Source organism: Equus przewalskii, chromosome 8 (genome assembly GCF_037783145.1).
Source record: "Equus przewalskii isolate Varuska chromosome 8, EquPr2, whole genome shotgun sequence".
NCBI lineage: Eukaryota > Metazoa > Chordata > Mammalia > Perissodactyla > Equidae > Equus > Equus przewalskii.
Genome location: NC_091838.1, coordinates 1079450 through 1106405, shown reverse-complemented (window position 1 = coordinate 1106405; position 26956 = coordinate 1079450). Strand labels below are relative to the sequence as shown.

General features: G+C 36.8%; 1 protein-coding gene across 1 annotated transcript in view; it reads right to left on the bottom strand.

The window, feature by feature from the left end:
* Window positions 1-26956, bottom strand: part of MMP16 (matrix metallopeptidase 16) — a 284119-nt gene that overhangs the window by 128003 nt on the left and 129160 nt on the right. Inside the window, exons 2-3 of the mRNA XM_070630346.1 lie at window positions 25418-25566; window positions 15868-15990 (exon numbers count right to left, since the gene is read on the bottom strand). Coding sequence (XP_070486447.1) covers window positions 15868-15990; window positions 25418-25566 — 272 coding nt within the window. The remainder of the gene's footprint in view (window positions 1-15867; window positions 15991-25417; window positions 25567-26956) is intronic.

Genomic DNA, 26956 nt, shown 5'->3' with positions numbered 1-26956 from the left:
CAATTATACATCAACATAATTATAAATATTAGGCAGGAATCATGCTGAATTGATAATTATGGTGTTAACTGAGTATTTACTATGAGCCAGGCAAGTATTTCACAATATTTTATTTAACCCCTTGAGTAACCCAATAAGATGGGTATTATACCTATTTTAGAGGAATTTAGAGAAAAGTTAGAGTGGCAGAGTTGGTTTTTCAACCCAAACATTCTGACTGAATAATCTATTGTCTTAAATTCTAAGCTAGACTACACATCTAAAACACGGTTTTCACCATTTTCTAATGAATATTCTGGACCATATTTACATTGACTATTTGATGGTAAATATCATTTATTACATACAAAGAAAATAAGGATTGAAACCAAGTGGAAAGGGAGTGGGGCAGGAGTGTTTCAGGAAGAAGAAAGGGCAAGCAAGAGGCCCTGAGGTGGAGACGTTGGCAAGTTCAGAGAATGGCAAAGTTGCCGGGTGGTCTGAGCAGAGAGAGCAGGCGGGCGTCAGGCTATGAGGTCAGAAAGACAGCAGAAAATCAAACAAGGTCGGGCCCTGTTGGCTGCTGTGAGGAGTTTGCTTTTTGCTCCAAGTGAGAGAGGAAGAATTGGAAGCTCATGAGCAGAGAAGTGACATCTGACTTATTCTTTAAATAAACGATTGAGCCGTTATGTGGAAGATATATCATAGTGGAGCAAGAGGTGACCCAGGGAGACCCATGGGAACTCTTGCAGAAATTCAGGTGACAGATGACAACGCTGTGGCCCAGGGGAGCACCCATGGAGACACAGGCACACCTCACTTCATTGTGCTTCGCTTTATTGCACTCCACAGTTAAGATGTATTTTTTAAATTGAAGTTTTGTGACAACCCTGCTGTAGACCAAGTCTATTGGGGCCATTTTTTCCAACAGCATTTGCTCAGTTCATGTCTCTGTGTCACATTTTGATAATTCTCACAATATGTCTAACTTTTTCATTATTATTATTATTATATTTGTTATGGTGATCTGTGATCAGTGATGTTTGATGTTACTACTGCAATTGTTCTGAGGTGCCACGAAGTGCGCCCATATGAGATGGTGAACTTAATTGATAGATGCTGTGTGTATTCTGACTGACTGCTCCGCCGACCAGCCGTTCCCCCGCTCTCTCTCCCTCTCCTTGGGCCTCCCTATCTCTGAGACACAGCAATACTGAAATTGGGCCAATTAATAACCCTACAATGGCCTCTAAGTGTTGAAGTGAAAGGAAGAGTCGCGCATCTCTCACTTTAAATCAAAAGCCATAAATGATTAAGGTTAGTGAGGAAGGCATGTCAAAGCTGAGACAGGTCAAAAGCTGGGCCTCTTGTGTCAGTTAGCCAAGTCGTGAATGTAAATGAAAAGTTCTTGAGGGAAATTTAAAGTTCCATTCCAGTTGTAACTTTGAATTTTGTCTAAATTAACTTTCCTAGTTGACTTTTATTTTCTTCCCCCTGTATGGGATCTCAGAAGCCTCTCAGGAAAGGGCAAGTATTTCTATGACACACTATTTGAAAAAATGTACTACATAAAGTGTACTCTTCCAGGTACTAGAGACATAGCTGTACATAAGGCTCTGCTCCTGTAGAACTTAGACATTTTAGTCATAAAAGATAAACAACAAAAAAGAACAAAAAAAGACAGAGATGGCGATAAGTGAGGGGTGGGGGACTGAGGTGAGTAGGTGATAAATGGGATTTCAATGACAAAGGGCCATACAGCCTAGCACTGAGTTTCCAACCAGAGGGAACAGTGAGAAGCCCAAACAAACGTGGCTGGTTCAAAGAATGGGATTGCCTGTGAATTGGTGCAAAATGAACACTGAGGACAGTGGTATGAGATGAAAGAGAACCGGCAGGGGGAGGCCTATATTCTATGAAAGGAAACCATGGGAGAGTTTTAAGTAGAGAAGTATCCTGGTATTATCCCAAAGGTCACTGTTTCTGATGAAAAATGAATAAAGGGACAAGAATGAAAGCAGTAAAACATTTCAGGGGTTTAAGCCAGAGAAGATAGAGATAGGTACTAGAGCGGTAATCATGAAGATATGAAGAATTTGTTTCAGTATATGGTTAATGGGAATTGGTGTCGGATTCAGGGTGTGCCGGAGAAATTATTTTCAAATAAAAGATAATCTTACAACAGAGAAAATAGGTGAAATCATATTAGTATGATATGTGTATAAACACATAATGGTTCTGACAAAAATGAAGCAATAGAATATAATAAAAAATAACAAATGGGCAGTACCATTTGGATGTGAAACACATCACTGTGTTTCTCAAAGTTATGCACTAACTAGCTTCCAAAGTATGCTTAACCATGATATTCGTGATTCATCAATGAATACAAGACACAGGCATATGCCTCTAGGTCAGCACTGGATTCTGAACTAGGTGCAAACAAAAACCAACTTAGAAACTTTTATGCCATTGAGAGATGTATTTTCCATTTACTAACAACTGAAATAATAAAGGGTACAGACAGATCATGTGATCTTAAGAGTAAATTAAGACTGTTATCCTTCATATTCTAATGCAAGGTGCACAAAATTAATATGTACACTTGCCAAGCAAAGACAATACCATAAAATGAATAAAATGAAGGTCATGTTTGAAAAACCTAACAGAGCTAATTTTAAAACGCTTTTACTTTCCCTTTTCTTTTTCTAAACAGAGTAGTAATAGTGAACATACTTTTCATTTCAATAAGATAACTGATTTCATGTTTTGAAGTCTCTGTCATTTTGAGTTTTTTCTTTATGCCATTGCACGGATTCTTTTAAACTTCCATTTTGATAAATTTTGGAAATTTACCTAAACAAATTAATGTGTTATCTTTAATGACATGCCTTACGCAATCCTACATAAAAAAATTGATGAAGTGGCAACTTTTAGACCTCTTTTTACTCGTCAGAACAACTGGTACTGCAGGAAAGATATGCCAATCGACACATGAGGCGAGCATCTCAGTCAGGGCTGTCTAGTTTTAACTTTGTTGAACCCATACCAACTCATTTAGTAACAATTCCACACACTAACAGTGGAGCATTTCCCCTTCAACTTTTTCATAGAGAGATAAACCTTCTTCAAAGTATTATTTTATCTGCAATATGAATGTAAGAAAAAACTGAATATTTTATTATCTGGTATCACGTATTAAAAGTTAAAAGAAGCTTGTATTCTGCTTTATAATTCTCAATAGAAACATACGTTTCTAGGGTAATTTTAAAAAAATGAGAATTTGACGTTTAGAGAAACTAAATTTTAAGGGGAAGAGACCTTTACTAATGAAACTCTACGGAAGCATGCATACTTTCTTAATTGATAGCACTGTAAGAATTATTTTGCTTCATTAGTTCCATAAATGTAAAAATATTAAACATTTGTTCTGAATAGAAGTTAAGGGAAATGAGAAACAAGGTCATTGCAATAGGTTTTATCCCCTTCAAATCAAGAAAATTCTATTTAGTTACTCCAGAGACAAAGTAAGTATTACCCAACAGCTAATACTACTGTGTAAAGTCAGAAATCTCCAGGATTAACATCATTGGATCCAGACCAATTTATTTAACAAAAATTCTACATATTAATAATGATTATTTCCCCTTAAAATTTTGATAGAGTGATAAATCTTTTTCAAAGGTTTATCTCTAATTTTGAAAGTAAGAGAAACTGAATACTTCGGCATCTAGTTAAGATACCAAAGTCGTATAATATACTGATGTCAAAATTAGTTTGGTATGGCACAAGGTTAAATACCCTTTAGTCAATTCAAGAGACAAAAATTAGTTGTTCAGCAAAGCATATTAACCCATTATGAAACATGATTAGCAACTAAATGGAATTTATTGTAATTGGGAAAGTAGACAATTGCTAAGAATATAATAAAGTAAAAAGAATAAATTGCATAGGTAAATTATTAGCAGATCCATATCTAAAATGTATTATTCTATCAGGAGAGAACTAAATAGACTAATTTATTTTTATTCATATTATGTTCATTTAGTTGATGTGGCTTCATTGTTTTTTTAAGTACAAGAAATGGTCATAGAATAGAGATGGAATATGGAGCCCCCCTAGGAAAGCTTACGTTAAATATCTGGCTATTTCCCAGGAGGCCAGCTTTTCAGGTAAGGCAGACTTTGGTACATGTTACTTTGGGTCTTATTTAAAAAGTGTCTGTTTCTCAGCCTGTTGTGTATCCTCTGGACACACTAGTTGAAGTATCTTTCAAGTCAATGGGATCATCAAGTTCCATGAGCTCCCTGGGCTTAGAAAGGATAGTGAGAAATGGTTCTGAGGAGAAACTGATTATTCCTTAGCAACTTCTAGGTTGCTTTTCTTTGCATATATTATGAAAGTAAAATAATAACCACTAGTGTGTGTCCTCAGTAGTCACAGAAGCATTCATTTAAAATCAGGGCTAGCTGGAGGATGAATTTACTGGGAAAACTTATACTAATTAATATAACACAGTATGATCATATTATTTAATATATTATGGATACTTATTAATATAATACAACTTAAAAAACAGACGCATCTGGCAGTTTAAGTACCTATTCCATTGGTCACTTATTACATAACGTATTATTTCGGAGTTTAGATTTTATAGAGAAAAGGAATTAGGCTAAGTCTATTTTATAAAATATTCAGTAAACTTGGGAAAGAAAGATCTATTAAAAACGTTGTTCTTCATTAAGTTGCTATTATTGGTTTGAATAAAGTTTAACCAAAGCCTACTAAGAATTCGTTAATTTATTCAACAACTATTTATTGAGACCCTAATACACAACAGGCAGTCTACTAGGTTCTGGGGCACACAAAATGGGTCTCATCTCTGACATAAAGAAGTTCCTGTATGGTCTGGAAATAACACATAATTTACTATTCGGCAATTATTAACCTACATGCCCGTCCCCCACACTAGACGACCTTCTCCATGAGAACGGGGTCTTGCCCAACACATCTCTCGATTGTCAGCGCTGCCATACAATGCTGTTCAATAATCATTTATGCAACAAACACCACCTAATTACCCAAGAAGCAAAATTTGCCAAAAGACACTTGATGGTAAAGATTCAAGTACGAGATGAATAGCCACCAGTCCTTGTATTAAAATTATCACCAGCATGTAAATTATACATCAGCTGGAGTTATACATATCCCTGAGGATACTTGAATGAATCTTCTGGGACAACCTCAGAAGTCCCCATTTCTAGGAATCAAACACTGAGGTCGTTAAAGTGGAAGGCCCAGGAGCCTCGACATTCCCTTTACACAGACTGATTACAGAAGGTTCCTTCCCACACAACATCTTAAAGATAGGAAGACATCTTAAAGTCACATGACCTAACTTTCCAATTATTTCATGAGCGGTCTCTAATCTCACTGGTAAGTAAATAAATTTCTTGGCTTTTATGCCTCCAATGATGAAGACGACTCATAGGACAGATGACTTAATTTTCCAACAGGTCAAAACATTAGATTTTTCTGAAAGCCTTTAAGTATTTGAGAATAACTGGAAACTTCTCCTGTAAATATCCTTTCCATTATGTTGAGAACCCTTGGCTCTACTCTTGAGCTCTTCCTCACGCAGACTGCTTTCAAGATCTCTTAGCATTCTGACTTCTTTTTTAGGAGTGTACTTAATATGCCAAGAAACAGCTAAAAATGTGTGGCCTGAAGAGAAAAGTACATATCAGATAAGGTTTGGCCAACAAAGCAAAGAAAAGAATCATCATCACCACTCCTTTGACACTTTGCTTTCTCTCGGTCTAATTTGGTCATTTTAGCTTCTTTTGAGCCACATTATACCATTGGCTCATAATGAGTTTGTGATCAAGTAAAACCGAGAGTCGACCACCGCACTCCAGCTCCTGCCTGCAGTCTGTGATGTCACATTTCAGCTATCCTTTTCAGGAATAATTATTTTTTGAGTTTAAATGTCACATTTTATGTTTATTTCTCTAGATACAGTAAGAAAAGTAGTAGCAGATACTTATATAGTACTTACTATACACAAGGCAACTTAACGCCTTACATATATTCATTCTAAAATTTAATATCCATAGCTTTCATTCTCAACTTTGTAAATCTCGTTAGAATACTCTTAACAATTTCTGTGATTTGTCTGGCAAATTAAAAGGAGTTAATACAATAGTTGCTATTTAATAAGCACTAACCATGTTTCAGGCACTAAGCCAAATGTATTTTTCCCCCATTATCTAACTTAGTTTTCTCCCAAGCTTTATGAGATTGGTATTATTACAATATTTGCTTTGCACACATAGAAAATGAGATTTAGAAGATTAAGTAACTTTTCCTGGTTTTACAGGTAGCAAGGATCAGAACCAGGATTCAAACCATCTTTCTTTTTCCAAAATAAGACTCTTAACCATGTGACGTGCTTATCAATAACCTGGAAGTTTAAAGGGACAGACACTAATTATCTGAATATTCAAAACTGGCTGAGACAAGTGTCAGTAGAGGGACACAGCACAAGTGGAATGGCGATTGGTTCTGAACATATCAGCTCTTCACAGCGTCTTTCATTCTTTTTGAAACGAATGGCATGGTCAGCGCCTAAGGCTGCAGAGGCACTCAACAGGGTACCCTGCCAAGAGTTTGCAAATCAGGTCAGAAAAAGGATAGCATTGGAAATGAAAACAATAAATATCGGTGTACAGAGTTGAGTAAATTCGATAGTTCTAAAGTCAATTATACACTTAATTCAATTAGAGTTTATTAATTTTTTATACGGTATGTAGTAAGAATCTAATTTCATTGTTTTCATATGGATAACCAATGATCACAGAGTGACCTAATGAGTAAAATAGCCCATGCTTTCTCCACTGATCTTTAAGGTCCACTCTGGCATAAATCACCTTATCCTATGCATGAGTCTACTTCTGTGCTCTCCTGTCTGCACCGCTGGACTGATTGTCTCTGTGCTAATACCACATATTGCCTTAATTAGTATTGATTTAAAGTAAGTCTTTGTATCTAGCAGGTGGGAACATTTTGATTAATCTTGGGCCTTTCACTATTCCCCAGAGATTTTCAAGTCAGTTGTCAAATTATACAAAATCCCTATTGGGAGTTTTGTTAGAATTGCATTGAATTTGGGGAAAAGTTGAATCTTCATTACACTGAGTATTTCTAGTAAGAGCAAAATATATCTCTGCATTTATTTTTGGTGTTCCTTTATGTCTTTCAATAAAGCTTCCTAATTTTCTTCATAAAGGGCTTACACACATAGGCAGATGGATTTTCTTCTCTCTTATATTTTTGTGTCTATTTTAACGGCACTTTTGTAAAGATTACACTCTTTGTGTGTGTGTGGCTGTATACTTTGTATGTTGATTTTGTATTGAAAAGCTGACTACAGACTTCCCGTTTCTGCTCTGATTTGTAAAGAGCCTGGAAGTCCTCGCTCCCAACTTCATAACAAGAAAAATGCTGAGAAAGCAGAAAGGAACAACTCTTCTTAGCTCCCTCTGAGAACTGCAGTCACAGGCAAACTTCAACCCCCAAAGTGGAGAGAAAGATGAACAGAGAATCACAGCTTATCAGGAGCAAGAGCCCTGATCCCAGGAGGCTGGCAGGGACAATTTAACAGGGGTGCGGACCACTGTAAGAATGGAAAACTCTTGGAGGCCCAGCCTAAGGGGAGGACCGCCACGCACTCATGAGTTTTACCTCCAGGTGCCCCACCAGCTTCTCACGGTAAAGACAGGAGACAAACCCCTCCTGCTTCCAGTACAGGGATGGGAAAAGCAACAATTTAGAAATATGCCCAGAGCATTCTGCTCTCGATAATGCAGACTTGCCTTCCAAGATAACTATTTTATCAGAACCTCATCTGATCTAGGTGAAAGGCAGTTACAAAATTCAGCCCTCTAGCCTTCCTGTCTTATATAATGGAAGAAAAAATAAGGGCTAAGACACTGTTCTGAGGGTAACAGCCCAGGAAGTCAAGCTCACTTAAAACACTGCGAATTAATCATACGATTACAGACTGCTTCCTCTCTATAACACCTCATACCACACCAATAGGACACAGCACAGTAACGGTCAGCTACAAACGAGAGAGCTGCAAGACATAAAGTCTATTTAAGAAGGAGTTTCTAGGGAGACTCCAAGACAACAGGGAAGACAAAAACTAGGACACTGGAGGAAACTGAAGCCTCTCACGCCTTCAGCACAGGAAACATTAAACAGCCAAACTTCCAACCAGATAAACATAGAAGCTTATGCTAAAGGCATTACCTCAGTAACTATTACCCAATATATCATGTCTGGCTTTCAACAAAAAACTAAAAACATGCTAAAAGGCAGAAGAAAACACAGTCTGAAGAGACAAAGGAAACAGAAGAACCAGACTCAGATACGGCAGAGATTTTTGACCCAGACCAGGAATTTAAATTAACTATGATCAATATCCTAAGGGTTCTAATGGAAGAAGTGGACAAGAAGAAGAGAATACATGGGTAATACAAGCAGAGAGATGAAAACTCCAATAAGGGATCAAAAGGAAATGCTAGAAATCAAAAATACTGTAACAGAAATGAAGAATGTCTCTGATGGGCACATCAACACACTGAACATGGCCAAGGGAAGAATCAGTGAGCCTCAAGCTAGGCCAGTAAAAACTTCCCAAATTGAAAAGCAAACAGAGGAAAGGATGAAAAACAGAACAGAGGATCCAAGAACTATGGGACATTTACAAAGATGTAACATAACATAATGCAAATACCAGAAGGAGAAGAGAGATAGGAACAGAAGAAACATTTAAAATATTAATGGCTGAGAATATTCCAAAATTGATGACAGACACCAAACCACAAATCCAGGAATTTCAGAGAACACAAAACAGGATAAATATCAAAAAAGCTACATCCAGGCATAGTATATTCAAACATCAGAAAACCAAAGACAAAGAGAAAACCTTGAAAGAAAACAGACGAAAAAATACCTATCTACAGTGAAACAAAGATACTGATTCCATAGGACTTCTCAAACATAATGCAAGCAAGAAGAAAAAAACTGTAACTTTGTGAGGTGCTTAAGGTTAACTAAACTTACTATGGTAATCGTTTCATCATATACACACATATCAAATCATTATGTCACGCACCTTAAACTAATACAGTTTATATGTCAATTATGTCTCAATAAAATGGTGGGTGTGAGGAGAAGAGAATGGAGTGAAATAGTTAAAGTGCCCAAAGAATAAAACCACCAATCTAGAATTCTGTATCCAGTGAAAATATCATTCATAGGTGAAGGAGAAAAAAGACTTTCTTAGACAAAGAAAAACAGGGAATTTGTTCCCAGTAGAACTGTCTTACGTGAAATTTTAAAAGAAGTTCTTTAGAGAGAAGGAGATTGCTATAAGTCAGACATTCAGATCTATTTAAAGAAAGGAAGAGCATTAGGGAAGAAAGAAAGAATAGTAAAATAAAATTGTTTATTATTTTAATTGATCTCACAGAGAAAGTTTGTTTAAAATAATAATAGCAATAATTTATTGGGTGATTATAACATGGATAAGTGAAAAAAATGACAGCAATGTTATAAGGGACGATAGGGAGAAATTAGGGACATTGTCTTACAAGGTACCTGCAATACCTGTGAAGTCGTGTAGTGTTATTTGAAAGCAGACTTGCGTTATTTGCAAATGTATATTGCAAACTCTGGGGCACCACTGATATAATTTTAAATAAAGTATAATTGATATGCTAATAGAAAATGGAAATACATACAATGCTCAATTAAAACCAGAGAAGGCAGAAAAAGAAAGAAGACAAAACAAAACAACAAACAACAAACAACAACAGCAACGAGCAGCAAAGAGTTACAAATATGGCAGATATCAATTCAACTACATCAATAATGACTTTCGATATGAATAGTTTAAATACACCAAGGAAAAGACAGGGACCATTAGAGTGGATTAAAACAAAGCAAAACAAAATAAGACCTGATTATAAGTTGTCTATAAGAAATCCACCTTAAATATAAAGACACTGATAGAGTAAAAGTAAAGGGATAAACAAAGATATACTATGCTACACTAATCAAAAGAAAACTGTAATAACTGGAATCATTTCAGACAAAGCCTTCTTCAGAGCAAGGGAGACTATCAGGGATAAAGAAAAGCATTACCTAACGATAAAGGTGTCACTTTTCCAAGAAGACACAAGAAACCTTGATATGGATGTGCCTAAGAACAGAGCAACAAAATACATGAAGCAAAAAGTGACAGAACTGCAAGAACTAGACAAAGACACTGTTGTATAGTTGGAGACTTCAACACCCCTCTATCAGCAATTAACAGATCCTGTGGACAGAAAATAGGCAAGGATATATTTGAACTGAACAGCACTATTAATCAACTCAATCTATTTAACATAGGCTCCTTCAGTCAAAAACGCAGAATACTCATTATTCTCAAGCTCACATGGAATATGCACCAAGGACAGCTGGGAAAATCTCAAAGTACTTGGAGATACAACAATATACTTATAATAACACACGTCAAAGAAAAAAAATCTCAAGGAAAATTTAATATTTTTGAACTAAATCAAAATGCAAATACAAGTTAACAAAATTTGTGGGATGCAATAAAAGCAGTACTTAAAGTATAATTTATAGTATTAATTGCGTAATAGGGGAAAAAGAAAGGTGAAAATTAATCTAGGCTTCCAATATAGGAAATTAGAAAAAGAAGAGCAAATGGAAGAAAAATATTGGAGCAGAAATCAATGAAATTGCAAACAGGAAAACAATACAGAAAATTAAAAAATTAAAAGCAACTTTTCCAAAAAGAGTAATATAATTGATAAACCTCTAGCCAGAGTAACCAAGAAAGAAGAAGAGAAGACACAAATTAATAATATCAGTTACGAAGGAGGGCACATCACTATTGACCCCATGGATATTAAAGGTCAATAAAGAATACTATGAACAAGTCTATGGCTGTAAATGCAATGACTTAGATGATGCCATGGACAGAATTGTGCCCCCACCCCCAGTTCATACACTGAAGCCCTAATGCCCAGTGTGACTGTATTTGCAGACAGAGCTTTTAAGAAGATGACTAAGGTTAAATAAAGTCATAAGGATGGGGCTCTAAATTTAGTAGGACTGATGTCCTTATAAGAAGAGAAAGAGATACTAAAAATCTCTCTTTCTCTCCACGCGTGCACAGAGGAAAGGACAGATGAGGACACAGTGAGAAGCTGGCCGTCTACAAGCCAGGAACAGAGGCCTCACCAGAAACCAACCCTGACAGCACCACGATGTCAGACTTCCGGCCTCCAGTCCGTGAGAAACTAAATTTCTGTTGTGTAAGCCAGCCAGGCTGTGGTATTTTGTTATGGCAGCCTAGGCAGTCCAATACAGATTTAACGGACAAACTCCTTTGAATGACATGACCTATAAAAACTTACACAAAAAATGGACCAGGACCAGATAGTGGCACTGGTGAAGTCTACTAAACATTTCAGAAAGAAATTCTATCAATTCTCTACAATCTCTTCCAGAAAACACAAACAGGAGGAACACTTCCTAACCCGTTCTATGAGACAAGCATTACCCTACTATGAAAACCAGATAAAGATATTACAAGAATGGGAAACTACATGTCAACATCACTCATAAACAGAGATACAAAAATCCTCAACCAAAAATTAGCAAATCAAACTCAACAATGTATAAAAAGAATTATTCACCATGCCAAAGTGGGATTTATTCCACTCATGAAAGTCTGGTTCAACATTTGCAAATCAATTAATGTAATCCATCACATTAAAAGGTTAAAGAAGAAAAATCATATATTCATATAGATATATGCAGAAAAAGCATTTAAAAAATCCAACACACATTCATAATAAAAACTTTCAGCAAACAGGAAATAGAGGGAACTTCCTCGACTTGACAAACATCTAGAAAAAAGCCTATAGCTTAACACCATACTTAATGGTGAGGAACTAGATGTTTTTCCCCCAAAGACTGGGAAAAGGCAATGATGTCTGCTCTCAGCACTCCTTTTCAATATTGTACTGAAAGCTGAGCTAATGTAATAAGACAAGAAAAGGAAATAAAATATATACAGATTGGGAAGGGAAAAATACAACCGTCTTTGTTTTCAGGTGACATGATTCTCTATGTAGAAAAAAAGTCAGACACATAGATCAATGAAACAGAATAAAGAGCCCAGAAATTGACCCACACATATAATCGACTGACCTTTGACAAAAGAGTAAAAGCAATGGATAAAGGATGATCTTTTCAACAAGTGGTGCTGGAATAGCTGGACATCCACACGCACAAAAATGAATCTAGACTCTGATTTTACACCTTTCACAAAAACCAACTCGAAATGGATCAAAGACCTAAGTGTAAAAACTATTATACTTTTAGACTATAATATAGGAGAAAATCTAAGTGACCTTAGGTTTGTCAATGATTTTTTTTATACAACGCCAAAAGCATAATAAAGAAAATAATTGATAAGTTGGACTTTATTAAAATTAAGACTTCTGCTTTGCAAAAGACACTGTAAAGAGAATGAAAAGACAAGCCACAGACTGGAAGAATATATCTGAGAACATATCTGATAAAAGACTTGTATCCAAAATATACAAAGAATTCTGAAAATAGCTACTCAATTAAAAGTTGGTCAAAAGATCTAAACAGACAACCCACTAAAGAAGATATACAGATGGCAAATAAACATACAAAAACTTGATTGGCATCGTATGTCATTAGGGAATTTCAAATTAAAACAAGAATAAGACACCACTGCACGTCTATTAGAACGGTTACAACTGACAACACCAAATGCTGGGGAGACTGTAGCGTAATAGGAACTTTCACTCATTGCTGGTGGTCACACAAAATGGTATAGCCACTTTGAAGATAGTTTGGCAGTTTCTTAAAAGCTAACCACAGTCTTACCATATGCTTAGCAATTATACTCCCAGGTATTTATCCAAATGAGTTGAAAATTTATGTCCACACAAAACCTGCCCATGAATGTTTATACCAGCCTTATTTGCAATTGCCAGAAACTGGAAGCAACCAAGAAGTCTTCAAGTAAATGGGTAAAAAAACTGTGGCACATCTATACAATGGAATAGTATTTAATAATAAAAAGAGATGACCTATCAAGTCACGAAGACATGGAGGAACCTTAAATGCATATTGCCAAGTGAAAGCAGGAAGTCTGAAATGGCTGCATAGTGTACAATTCCAACTATACGACGTTCCAGAAAAGGAAAACTATAGAAGCACTAAAACAATCAGTAGTTTCCAGGGGTTTTGTGGGAGGAGAAGGAGGATGAATAGTTGTAACACAAGATATTTAGGGCAGTGAAACTATTCTGTATGAGGCTGTAATGCTACATAACATTACGCGTTCATCAAAACCCGTAAAACTGTAACACAAAGATACAGCGTGTGTTTTACAGTGTAAAGTCCTAGTGTAACCTGGACTTTAGTCAGTAATAACATGTCAATTACTGGCTCAGCAATTGTAACAAATATGTCACACTAATGCAAGATCTTAATAATATGAGAAATTATGTGCGTGTGTACATATGTAGGGGGCAGTATACTGGGATTACCTGTATTATCTGCTCAACTTTTCTGTAAACCTAAAATTTCTCTAAAAAAACTAAAATCTACCAATCTTTTTAAAAAGCTGGCTATATTCTTTTATTATTTCTACAAATTATTCTAAAAGATTATTTATAGTTTATTCTGGGTTTTCTATATAGAAAGTAATATAAACTGTGACTAAGGAAAGTTTTCTTTCTTTACATACCTTTATATCTTTTACTTCCTTGCGACTATAAGCAGTTATGCAATGTTGTCGAATAGAAGGAGAGGCAGCAGATATTTTTTGTTGTCGCTGTTGCTCAAGGATTTTTTTCAATACTTCACATTTATTATATGTGAAATATAAAATAAAGCTGTGGTTTTCATTTTAATAAACGCCATTTTTCTGGATAAGGAAGTGTCCTCCTTTGCTTTCATTCCTAGTTATCATAAAACGATGTCAAAGGTCCTTGTATGTATCAAGGGCTCATACAGAGTTTCTCTTTAACACTCCAGACTACTTTCAAGACAGAAGTTCAGTGTGTCTACACTTGACCTGCAAGCTCACATACTTCCTAAGCTTCCTGCCTTCCCTTAAGTCTTGGGTTTTATAGATTCTTTCCTTTTGTTTCACCTCTAGATATATTTTAATTTCTTTACTTTAATTTATTAATGTCTCTTATCCAGATTTTTCTTCAATCAGGAGAGTGGTTTACAGCATTTACATTGCCATCTGGCCAGAAAAGGAATTTCTTTCCGTCGTTCTTCACCAAAGTCTATGAATACTTTTCAAGGTCTATCCAATTTTTCTGCTCAATAAGCACTATTTGCTAACTAATTCACTTATAAAAAGAGGGCTTCCTGAATACGAGACATGGGTATTCCCAGTTATTGGGAAAATACAAACTGTCTTCCTTATTAATTTATTGACGTCATACTTGCTTAGCTGTATTTTGGAAGTGTGGATTGCAGGGACGGCAAAACAAGCTTGTGAAGTAAAAAAACTTGTGAACAAATTTAAATGACCGTCAATACCAACTCCATAGGCTTGGCCTAAAACTGCTTCCTCTTAGATTTCTCTTATTTACAGAAACAATTGAAATATGTTTCATAAATCAATAATCTAGGAACATGCTATCTGGGAGGATTAGTAACAGAAGACAAAAAAAACAGTGAAAAGTATTCCCCAAACAACCAAGTTCATGTGGCACATTCCAGATATAGAAATAAAAGGTCAATACACTGAGTTCTTAATTTTATCTTTGAGCATATATGAAAGGTTATTCATACAAAGAATAAGAATAATAAATTTCTTTCCTCTATTCATGTATTTCGACAGTGATGGTTCTTTACAACCTGCCCTCTCCCTGAGAGCACCCATCCTCTCCCTGGCCTTTGGTCTAACAAGTTCTTTGTCTTCCTGTGGGTCTTAGCTGAAAGGTCATTTCTTTGGGGAGACCTTCCCAGCTTTTCTAGAGTGGGTTGGATGATCCCAGTGTATATTTCTCTCACATCTTGTTCCTTCCCTTTAGTAACAGGCATCACATTTATATGATTGTTCAACGTCTCCGAATGACTGTAAATTCCATGAGGATAAATGACGCCCTATGTTTTATTTATTGCTATATCCCCAGTGCCTAGCACTGTTTTTTGTTCAAAATGGGACTCCATAAACAGTTGTTCAATGAATTAATGAATAAATATGAACACCTCCACTAGCAGCAATTGTCTCTCCAAGTTGGAAGACACTTGCATCTCTTGGGCATCCTTCATCAAAGACAAAAGAAGAAAGGATGATTCATATGCATTGTTGCCAAAAAGATAGAAAGTAAAATGGTTGGACTGATACTAAAATTTAATTAGTAGGTTTGAAGACATTTTGTCTAAATGACAATTATTTGTAGACTTTATTATTTGATTACTTTTTAGATTATGAACACTTGTTAAAGAATGCAATGTGTTAGAACACTCATCTGACAGTCGCTCAGAATACTGGCATTCCTTCAAGAAGCTGGAAGAATTAGTCAACAAAAGAGACCGGTGTTTCAAGGAATGTCTACAAGGTCCTCAAACGGACAACTTATTCTCTCCTCAATTGCAGTTTTTGGTTCCTTATGTTAACATTCTATCACTATAGGTCACCACCTAGTCAACGTGCAAAAGATATCAAAACAAAATGTCAAAATAAACAGTTGTGAAAAAATGGAAGAAACGGTAATGCGTTATTAGTTCTTATACCTGTAAGTGATGTGTTTGTGCTGCCACTTCTGTCCTGTTAATGCATATCGCTTTCGACGAATATTAAATTTCGAGCTACCTCTTGTCTGGTCAGGTACACCACATCGAGGTTTCTTCATCCAGCTGCAAAAAGCAGTATTTTCCAGTTATTTACCAACAACCCTAATCATTAATTTCAAAAGGAAATCAAGTAAGAAGTTAATCTATGACAGTGATAATACAAATGAGAAAACATAAAGGAGAAAACTGTCGATTTTCTTGCAATTTGAATCTAAGTAGAAAGCATATTATTTCCCTGAATGATCAAGAACCAATAGTTTACAACTCAGATCCTTTAAATAATTTTTCTCTCTCTATTTCTTTTTGAGCTAACTGGAGACTGAGGTATTCTTAAGCGTCTAACTAGAATCTGCTGTTACCAAGACCTTAACATGACCTTGGACAAGTCATTAATCTCTAGTCTAATTCATAAAATGAGACTTTTTAGAATAAACGTTGACTAAGGTCTCTTACAGCTTTAGCATCCAACAATTCCTGAAATCTATGAAGTGACCGTCAATTCCGGGAGTCACAAGGGTACATGCGACTCTTCCGGCTGACACAGACATACAGTGTTTGTTTAAACGCCATTTGCCTTACTCCACTTTTTTCTACTTTTCACTTAGATCATTACCCCAATTTCCAAGTCAAGACCATTTGCTTTGAATCTTTAATAATAACCAAATTCAATGCTTAAGAAATCTATTTCTTTTCTGGATGTGAGGTTTAACATATCTATTGAGAAAATGAAACGCTGCTTTTGACTTATTAACTGTTAACACTTATATAGCCACAGTCAAACTCCTGTTCGGGAGGGTCTCATTTGTCTGTTGTCATGTTTTCTGTGCAGTTCTGCTTCTTGTCGAAGAACAAAGACTTTCATGATTTTGAGTAGTTTTTCTTTAGAGACTCATAAGATAGCTTTACCGTTCATTGGCCCATTTACTTGAACAATTACAAAGCTAATGCAGAATTTTCATGGTCCTGCATGCTTCAGAAAGAGGAAATGAGAAATGAAACAATTTTTGCTGTATTTTAACAGATACGTGACAATTTCTATACTTTTTAAATGGAAAATAATTGACTGTATATATGACTATCTAAAGATGTCCATTTTGTGAAAACGAATAAAATAGTTTACACGTTACATGGATAAATGAGTTAATCAGCTTTTACAAACACAAGAATAACTTCATGCAACAATGAAATCATGACTTTTGCTTTTTAGGAGAGATGACGCTTTTCCAGTGCATCTTATAAATTTCTCCTTTTTTATTCTGCCCCTAGTAATGAGGTAGACCTTATAGCTATCAGACTTAACATAGTCCATCCTGGTTTATAGTGCATTGTAGAGTTACTTCAGAAAATCACTCTTTCCCTTATTAAAATCTCCAAACCAAATGAGATGTCTTGAAATGCTTACTCCTAGGAGCTATTGAGACCTATGGAATTAAAATCTCTGGAGTTGAGACTGGAGCCCTCTTATTTCTAAGTAAGACTCCCATGGCATTCCTAAGCAAGCAAATTTGAGAGATATTTCACTGGACCGTAAAACAGTCAAGGGCAGAGGATCTATCCACACACTCCTACTACGTTGGACAACCCCTGGCATACAAAAGATATTCATTGAATATGAATTTTTAATGAAATGTTTTAATGAAAAGTCATTACTTTTTATTGTATATTATTGGATCTAGATATATTTAGCTAGCAAATATTAAGCATTAATGGAGGACTTATTAGGATTTAAGTGGCTTTTACATATGAGTATTTCATTAATTATATTCTCAACAAAAATTACGATATTCCTAAGGCAGGTACTTACCCTCACCTCCCTGAAATTACTGAGAGAATAAACAATACATAATTATTAAATTATGAATAAATTTACTTACTGTGGGATGTGGTTACACTTACATTTAGCTAAGAAAAATATTTAAGTAAGCACTCTGGGAGGAGAAATAATTTTGAAATGGATAGTGGGATAAAATTTGACAAAACAGAATTAACTATTATTGGGATGAAATGCATTTTCAATCAGGCTATATTCTCTAAAATTACTTTAATAATCCATAAAATTAAAAGATGAAGGATGCAATTGAAAAAAGTTTAAATTCATTAATACAAATTTCCATTTTAAGTCATGCATATGTTGGATCTAGTAAAAGTTTTCTCAGTGAAGCATTGCATCTTCCAAAGGATGGGGTTTTTAGAAATAAATATTAGATTCCTGTGCTGAAAACTATCTGCTGAATTCCTTACGTATTTCATGGGCTTTTGCCACTTTATATAATTTTTTCCTTATGTTCCAACTATATGTTCATTTATTTACTTACTCTATCCTGATCCATTCATCCTACAAACTTTTTGAGCTTTTAGAACATGCTGAGAGATATAAAAAAGAGTGTGGATAAACAGATGAACAAGGCAAGGGATCCTTCTTGAGCTCACAGTCTGCAGGTGAGACAGGCATGATGAACAAAAATCACGACATACTGGGTTAAGTGCCCTCACATGTCCATCTAGATATTCTGTCATCATCTCTAATTTTACACATAATAAAAACAAAATTGTGATTTTCCTTCCCCAAACTTGCACCAGTTCCTCTAATGCCTTAACTTAGCTGGAAATCTGAACAGCTGTCTAAGCCCAAGCCAGGCCCCCAGGTAGCCACCGCGCCTCTCTCCCCGCGTCCAGTCAACCACGATGCAGTTTCTCCTGCTCCAAGTTCCTCCTGTGTCTCTCACTCTCACCAGGGCCTCCTTCTCACTCCTCAAGGTAAATCTTCCCAAAGCACAGACGTTTTCTTTGCATGTTCTGAGCACGAAATGCTTTTAAGGAAAGAATCAGATTCAGGCCTACTTGGTGAGATGTCCCCGGTCCACCTGCTTCCCAAAATCCACGCAGGTTCCTACAGAATCAAAGCTCCTTCTGCCTTTGCAGACAGTGACCTCCGTCTGGATACCTTTTCCTCCTTGTTCACACCGAGAATCCTGGTCACCATCCTCATTCAACTCACATAGGTGAGTCTACCACCCAAGCAGCGTGCATTACACTGCGCGCTCCCGTCCATCTAGGTCTGTCTCTATCTTCCACCGGCCTGCAAGTCAGGCCAGAGAGCCCAGTGCTGGGGTCAGAGCCCGGGGAAGTCGCCAATGAGGAAGAAATGAGGGAAGTCTGCACGTCTGTCTTTGCACACCAATCTACCCCACTATCCTACATGATTCCAGAGACTTGGTAACCTACAGCTTGTGCCTTGAACAAAAGCTCACTGCATGGAGGTTGTGCAGAAACTTTTATAAAGAACTAAATCATAAAGTAGATGCCTTAAGCGTAAGAAATAAACATATAAACAGGCATAATCTATTATCAACTAATAATTTAAGGCAAAGAACCCATAATGAGGGTTGGTCAGATTGAGAGCACTCTAGGTTAACTTCACCAATGTCTGCATCCAGATATTCTGGCTCAGAGGTATTAGCAGGTCATGTTTATCAAAATATGGAAAATCCCAAAATATGATCAAAGCACACCACGAGACTGAATATGACATGTAGTCTCTGAGCTAAACTATGTGACTCCAAACATTTAAATTATTCCATTTCCTAAACAGGTTCTTTCTCTTACAATTTTTGGGTAAACTATATTTATTTTTCAGTGTGTCAACACGCAGCTCACATACATATGCTTCTCTTCATTTGCTAAGCATTTTAAGTTGACATTTGAAAGCAAACATGGGGAATGGGCACTGGGGGAGGGGTGAGCTACAAGAAAGGCATTTTGTAATTTCAAGGTGTAAATGATGGCACCGCCTCAATTGTCATAAATACTGATACACAGCATTGATTTAGCTGTTTAGAACCCAGAGCGTTTTTAAATTAGTCGGGCAGATCATTAACGTCTTCATTTAAATTAACTTAACTTAAAAAGGAAAAATATCTAAACTCAGTACTCTTGGGAGGAGCTATATTGTAAAAATTGGGAGAGGGGTCTAGAGCCAGATTGCCGGGGTTCCCAGCCTCGCTCCACCGGCTCACTAGCCTTGTGACACCTGTCAGGCTACTGTTTCTTTCCATTCCTCAGTTTCCCCATCTATAAAATGAAGCGATAATATTACGGAGTTATTGTGAGGATTAAATTAATCACATGAAACAGAACAGTGCCTGGCAGAGAGTAACTGCTACTGTTATTAACTTATAATGATAACAATTACTGTTATTTCACAGATATCATAAAGTGCTTGTATCAGTGTCAGTGGCAGCAGCAGTGGCAGCAGACACCAGCGTATCAAGGGGTTTCGGTTCACCTTGACCCATATGTTAACATGAAGCACTTTGTTATTCAAAACAGGATGTTCCCGGTATTTTGATTAATAAAGATACCCACAGATACACTATTGTCTGTTTTATGTAAATAAAGTAGCCACAAGCTTCTAAATGAGTTTACTGTAATGCTAAGAGCCACTAAGGAAACAGTATCCATTCGCTTCAGTAAAAAAAAAAATTTTTTAATGAGTTGGGCATTCATGTCAAACATATAGGGCTCCCCACTGCATGACTCCAAGGGGTGCCTTCAAGCTGTAGTACAATGGAAATGCTGCCCTTTGGGTCGGAGCTGTGCCACACAGTGACCCTGTGTACATATACCTACTTTACCAAGAGAATAAAAATGACTCACACAAATATATCTTATGCCTTATGAACTAGAAATCTTAGAAAAATGTTCATCAGCGTAATATATTAGGTTTCTACCCTAAAGACTTTTCCAAGTTCTAATGAAAGATAAGAATAATACCTACTATTTATATTTATTTTTATATTTATATTTATGAACATATAAATATACTTTATATTTATATTTATTATATTTATATTTATTTGTTCCAAGAGTTCTTTCCAAAAAATTTTAAATATGCTTTTTTTGTTGTTGTTGTTGAGGAAGATTTGCTTTGAGCTAACATCTATTGCCAATCTTCCTCCTTTTTTTGCTGAGGAAGATTAGCCCTGAGCTAACATTGGTGCCCAGCTTCCTCTATTTTCTATGTGGGTCACCACCACAGCATGGCTGATGAGCGGTCTAGGTCCAGGCCTGGGATCCAAACCCGTGAACTTTAACCACTCAGCCATGGGGCCAGCCCCTGAACATATATATATTTTGTATTACTTTAAAAATCCTTACATTTTGTTTGTATTTATAAAGCCAACCAACAGTTGTGAAGAAGATCTTTTAAATGTAAATTAACTTAGGGCTCAAAATGTAGACAGGCTGGCAGCTCGCTCTGGTCCAGAGATTCATTTTTTATCAATTCATCAGCTGCCAACATGGACACACATGTTATTCACAAGGCTGAAATTGCAAAGTGAAAGTACTTAAAAACCCAAGCACAGAGAATAAATGTATTAAGCTTCCATGATCTGCAAGGTGAACAAAAGCTCGGTTAGTGTCAGCTCGTGTTCAAGCTTTCAGAGTGGGAATCTGAGGTTCCGCTCTTGTACTATGGACCATCCTAATGCAGCTCCTAGAACGAGGACTGACCCGCCCTGTAAGGTTATAGGGCTTGAGTATCACTGGTATATTCAGCACACATAAAAGATAAACTAAAAAATAATTATATTAACATTATAAAATCATATCAGACTCATTTTCATTATCACCTTGTTATCCTTTCTGTCCTTGCTAAATATGTCTTTTTTATGCATAACGTAGATTCCTCCACTTATTAAGGAATTTAAGTGAGCTTGCTTGCAAAAATTAGCTAAGCAAACCATAATTTAAAATAACCACTGCAACACAGGATAACAAGCTCATTTTAGATGGGGGGGTAAGTATTTATTACTATCTCTCCAATACCAATGCTAATTAATACAAAAGCAATACAATACGCCATTTAACTTAATACCTAAAATTGTTGCTTGAAAATGAGTAGTTTCTTCAACATAATATAGGGATTACCACAATTGGCATCATTACTTGTAATTACCCAAGAATTATAGATTGAACCCACCAAATATCTCTCTGCCAAAGGAGGATACAATTATTTAATTTAAAAACAACTGATTTGGATAAGAGTCTAAAATTGCATAAAAGTTTATAGCATTCGCAGCAAATGAATCCCAAGCTATTATTTTAATACTGAGGAATAATTTTAGGTCTGTGATTGCCATCCATATTTTATGTAATAAGGCTTAGAGAAAAATTCATACCTTATAATTTGACTAAGCAAAATAACAGAGTGCGATTTCAGCCTGGATTGTCACCACACATGCATTTGAGATTGTGGAAGCACAGACAGTTGCTTGAGTAGCATGATTATAGGATTCCACTCACAAGAACACTACAGTATTTGAGCTGCGCACCCTGCGCAACGATACCTCGAGACTGGGGATGAAGCAGTGGATGAAAACAGCTGGGATGCAAATGAAGCCACAGAGTTTCCAGCATGAGTGACAAAGAAAGTGACACAGGGGACAGAGGGAGCGTGGCAGTCCAGGAGGAGAAAATGACGAAGGGTTAGCAAAGCTTTGGTGGGTTCACCTAGAAATAACTACCAGGTATAACACTCCCTTTAAAGGGAAAGATCCAATTCCAAAAAACTGAATTAGAGCAAGCTTTTGTTACAGCAAAACAAAAAACAGGTTGGCTTATATTAAAGACTGCCTATATGTTTTTTTTTTTTTTCTTTCTCTCTGTCGCTATAATTCACGGAAATCCTACTTCAGCTCCGACACATGGACACAATCATTTCTCCTGGTCTGAATCTGAGCCACTGCAGGCCAAAAAAAGACTGAGTCGTCTTCTACACCCTGCATCTTTATGTCGTTCTGCCAGACAACCACCACAAACTCTGCAGACCCCTTTCCACAGGATGGGCTCAAACAATCCTGCATACATTCCTCTTCCATCAGCTCCTGACAGAGACCTTTTCCCACCTATTTTAGGAAATCAGAGCTATTCACCTTGAATCCTTCCAAAAACCAGCAGGAGCCCTCAAAACTGGAGGGACACACAGCTGCCACCTTCGATAGAGCTCTACTTTATTAATTTAATATCTGGTAGCAAGCAGATTTAAAGTAATTTGTTTCTCAAGCTCTCAATTTATTGTATTTTGTAAAACTGTGTCATATTTTCCAAGAAAGTGGTCCAGAAGATAACAGCTCCGCATTAGGGAACAAGAAAGCTGTCCAGAATACTTTGTAAAAACGTTGGGACGAACAGCACAATTTAAATGGAATTCTGTACTATACACAGTGATAAAATACAGGACTTGCTGGAGGTTTTGCTTACTAATTTAAAACTATTTTTATTTAGGACAAGAAGTTTATTATGACTTAAAATGAACATTTGATAGTCGACTATTCAGAGAGAACTGCAATGACTAGAGGGCAGCAAGTCCAAAATATTCAAATTCTCTTCCCAATATTGATAACAAGTTTCTCACTCCTGCAGAATGCATTATGCTACTTCTTGACTCTGTTTTCCCAGATGTTGACCAAAATTAATATTTATACGTCTCTCGAAAATGCTAGAAGAGGTAATGTATTTATTTTCTCAAACTGCTTTGACATCTTCAAGCCTTTATTATATGCTTTCCTGTCTTGATGAAATAGAAACAGTATGACTAATATGCTGTATTAGAAGATAAAATATAATTTTAAAATTATACATTCATTTAAAATGTAAGAATTAATTATATATGTCTGAGCCCAGATATCTCAGATATTTAAGGTTTAAAAAGAAAAATAAACATGTCATTTCTCGAGGTACACAGCAAGCCATGTAGTCTGCCTTTATCCATGGTTTTGCTTTCCAGAGTTTCAGCTACTGGAGGTCAACACAGTTCAAAAATATTAAGTGGAAAATTCCAGAAAGAAACAATTCATAAGTTGAAAAATGCAGGCCATTCAGAGTAGCGTGAAGAAATCTTCAGCCGTCCTGCCCCATCCTGCTCTGTCCTGCCAGGGCTGTGAGTCACCCTTTGTCCAGTGTATCCACACTGATATGCTCCCCTACCCACCGTTAGTCGCTTAGTAGCCAACTCTGTTATGAGGTCGACTGTCAGGGTATCGCAGTGCCTATGTTCAAGTAACGCTTATTTTACTTAATAATGGCCCCAAAGCCAACTTTATTATGAGTTATTGTAGTTAATCTCTTACTGTGTCCAATTTGTAAATTAGACTTTATCATAGGTATAGATGTATAGGAAAAAACACTATGTATAGGGTTGGGTGCTATCCATGGATTCAGGCTTCGCTGGGGGCTTGGAACACATCTCCCGTGGAAAAGGGGGGGACTCTTGTCTAGTAGAAAGTTCCCCGACTAAACATCAAAAGACCTGGATTCCGCAACTACTCTGCACTTCACTCAGCCTTTGACTTTCAGCTTCTTTACTTGAAAAAGTAGAGAGAGAAACGTATCCTTGTCTTCCTACCATGGGGGGTTGACGTGTGATGATCATACGAGATATTGAAGCAGATTTATTTTGTTGAGTATCAAGGACTCAAATACAAATGATTCTCCTTTGCACTGAAGAAATTAATCACTTCTTCATTTGTTGCCCAGAAATAATAACGCTTTTTATTAATGTCATGAAACTTACGGGGTGCCTGTGGTAAAGCGATTTGTAACTTATTTAGCTGCACAGTTAACTTGAAGATTCTGTGAAGAAGAGACTGTCTTCTGAGTCTGTATGTGCCTCTTTGACAGATAAAATGCCCAATAAAGAGATACTGGTTGAATAAATAAATGAACGAATGATTGATGAATCAATCAATAAGATAAATATTACTAAAGAGTACAAATAAGCCCTTTGTTAATAAAAAATCAAAAGCAGAGACTTTTCAGTGAAAACTGCTCTCTGACTTAACGCATTTAGAGAGCTGTCACTAGTGGGAGATCGGTAAACTATTACCTGACTCTCTGATACACTTTCCCTCCAAAAAAGAGCCCTGATTTGTGTTGGTTCCCATTTTCCTTGGTGTCAATATTTCTACTTTGGCCAATTTCAAGCAACTGATCTGATGTCACTGAATAGGGAGGAGATGTGCTCAATATCCTCTCCCCAGCCGTACATGCCAGCTCTGACACGTCACCAACTGTGACCCCTATCCTAGTGGCTTCACCTGTACATTTACTTTGATTCTCGTTGTTTGTATTTTTGTTCCTATTTAGAGAATGTGTTGCTAAAGTCAGGTGAGTAAACTTGACTTTGACAATTCTGGGGGGTCCTATTTGCTTTATCTTTTTATAATATAGTGACTAAAACCTTAACGATAAATTGCAGTCTTTGTCCCCCAATCCAGTCCCATTTCCTTCTCCTTTTCCCGTAAACTTGCTGACTGACTTTGACAAATTTGATATCTCAGAGGAGTGGAGTTAAAATAGGTCAAATTCCAAAGACAAGTTCATGAGACAAATAAGTCCCTTTGTGGCTGCTGGAGTTCATTGAAAGATTTTCCAGACTATGTAGCTTGGCTCAAGGACCAGGAAAGAAAGGCGTGGCGCCGTTACTTACTCGATGGTGTTTCTGTCCACTTTGCCTGTCATGTTGATGCCGTAGAACTGCTGCATGGCGGCCAGGGCGGACTGCATGGTCTCAGCAGAGCGCAGCACCGACATCCTGGGGTCAGTCGGCGGGAGGTAGCCGTACTTTTGTAACCAAACCTGCAACAACAAGCACAGTTGCTTTCAGATCGACTTCACGCTTTAACAATAATTTTACGGCAACTGATTTATGCCTGTATTAGGTCTTTAAACTTTATTTCCTCTACAAGGGCATACGTTATTTAAGTGTTTGATCTCTTTTCGACACATATTCTGCCATTTAGGTTATGGCGATGCAATTTCAGTGGTGGTTCTGGATCCATCTAATATACCTACAAAAGCTAATTGAAAAGAAAAAGAGGAATCATTTGTTGCAAGCTTACAGCTTGTGAGGCACTACAGTAAATACTGGATAAAATCACAAATAAGATCACCCCTGTCCTCTAGAAACTCAACTTCCCAAAATAAAGGATGGGACTTTGTCAACAATCTGACCCCACTGAGACACCTATGCTGGAAGGAAAATTAAGTTGCACACGCCACGTCTGAAAGTCACTCTGCTAACAACTGACTAGCGACCACAGCTGTGAGGAGAGGCACCATCACATGTACATCAGGTTATTCTGTCATGACATTCTGGGTACAAGGTCCATGCAACTGGTCCATCCAATTGTAGCTAGACGTCTTCAAGGGCACAGGACTGGTCTCATGTAAAGAATACTCTTTGTTTTATTTAAGGTGATTCACTTCAATCTAAATAATTAAGTAACCCAACTTTTCACGTAGAGATGAAATGGGGCTATCTTTACTATATTTCACCCTGTCTTTAATAATAATAAAAATATCATGATTTTGATGCTCCTCTTAATCTGGCAGGATAGTGAGAGAACGATGCTGAAGTAGAGCTCACACTTCCAATCGTGATTACAGCAACAATCCAGAGTCAATAACGGTTAGATTTTAAAAGTGACCCCAAACTCAGGGTATTTCAAGGAAAAAAATCTTCACCAGGAAGCAGACGCTTTCTACTTTTATAATTCTATGCATTCATTTTAAATGCACAATCGTATGTTCAGCTCATATCCCTTCCTGCTGTCCCTTACCTCAATCTTCCTTAGGGCTCTGAGATTTCTTGAAGTGTGGTGCACGACCTGTCGAACTGAGAAAGGCCAAGCAATCCTGCCTCTGGCACAGAACAGAAGCTGTGCTATTTAATGGAAAGTATTAACCAATACGTATTCCCCTCCATACTTGGGCCTATTCATCATATAAAAGATGATCCTATGAAGTCGTCCTTTTTCCCCAATACCTGATACACTTCCATCATGACCTTACAACTACTACATCAGAGAGTTATCCTCTCAGTGAAAATAAACAGCAAATACAGAAGTTAGATTTCACCAAAAGAAACCAATATTAAATATATCAAAGTCTTAACAAGTGAAACCCAGAGTGGAATCTTTTGTGGTATTTCTAAGGAATCGCTTCCCACAAAAGTGCAGCGCTATAA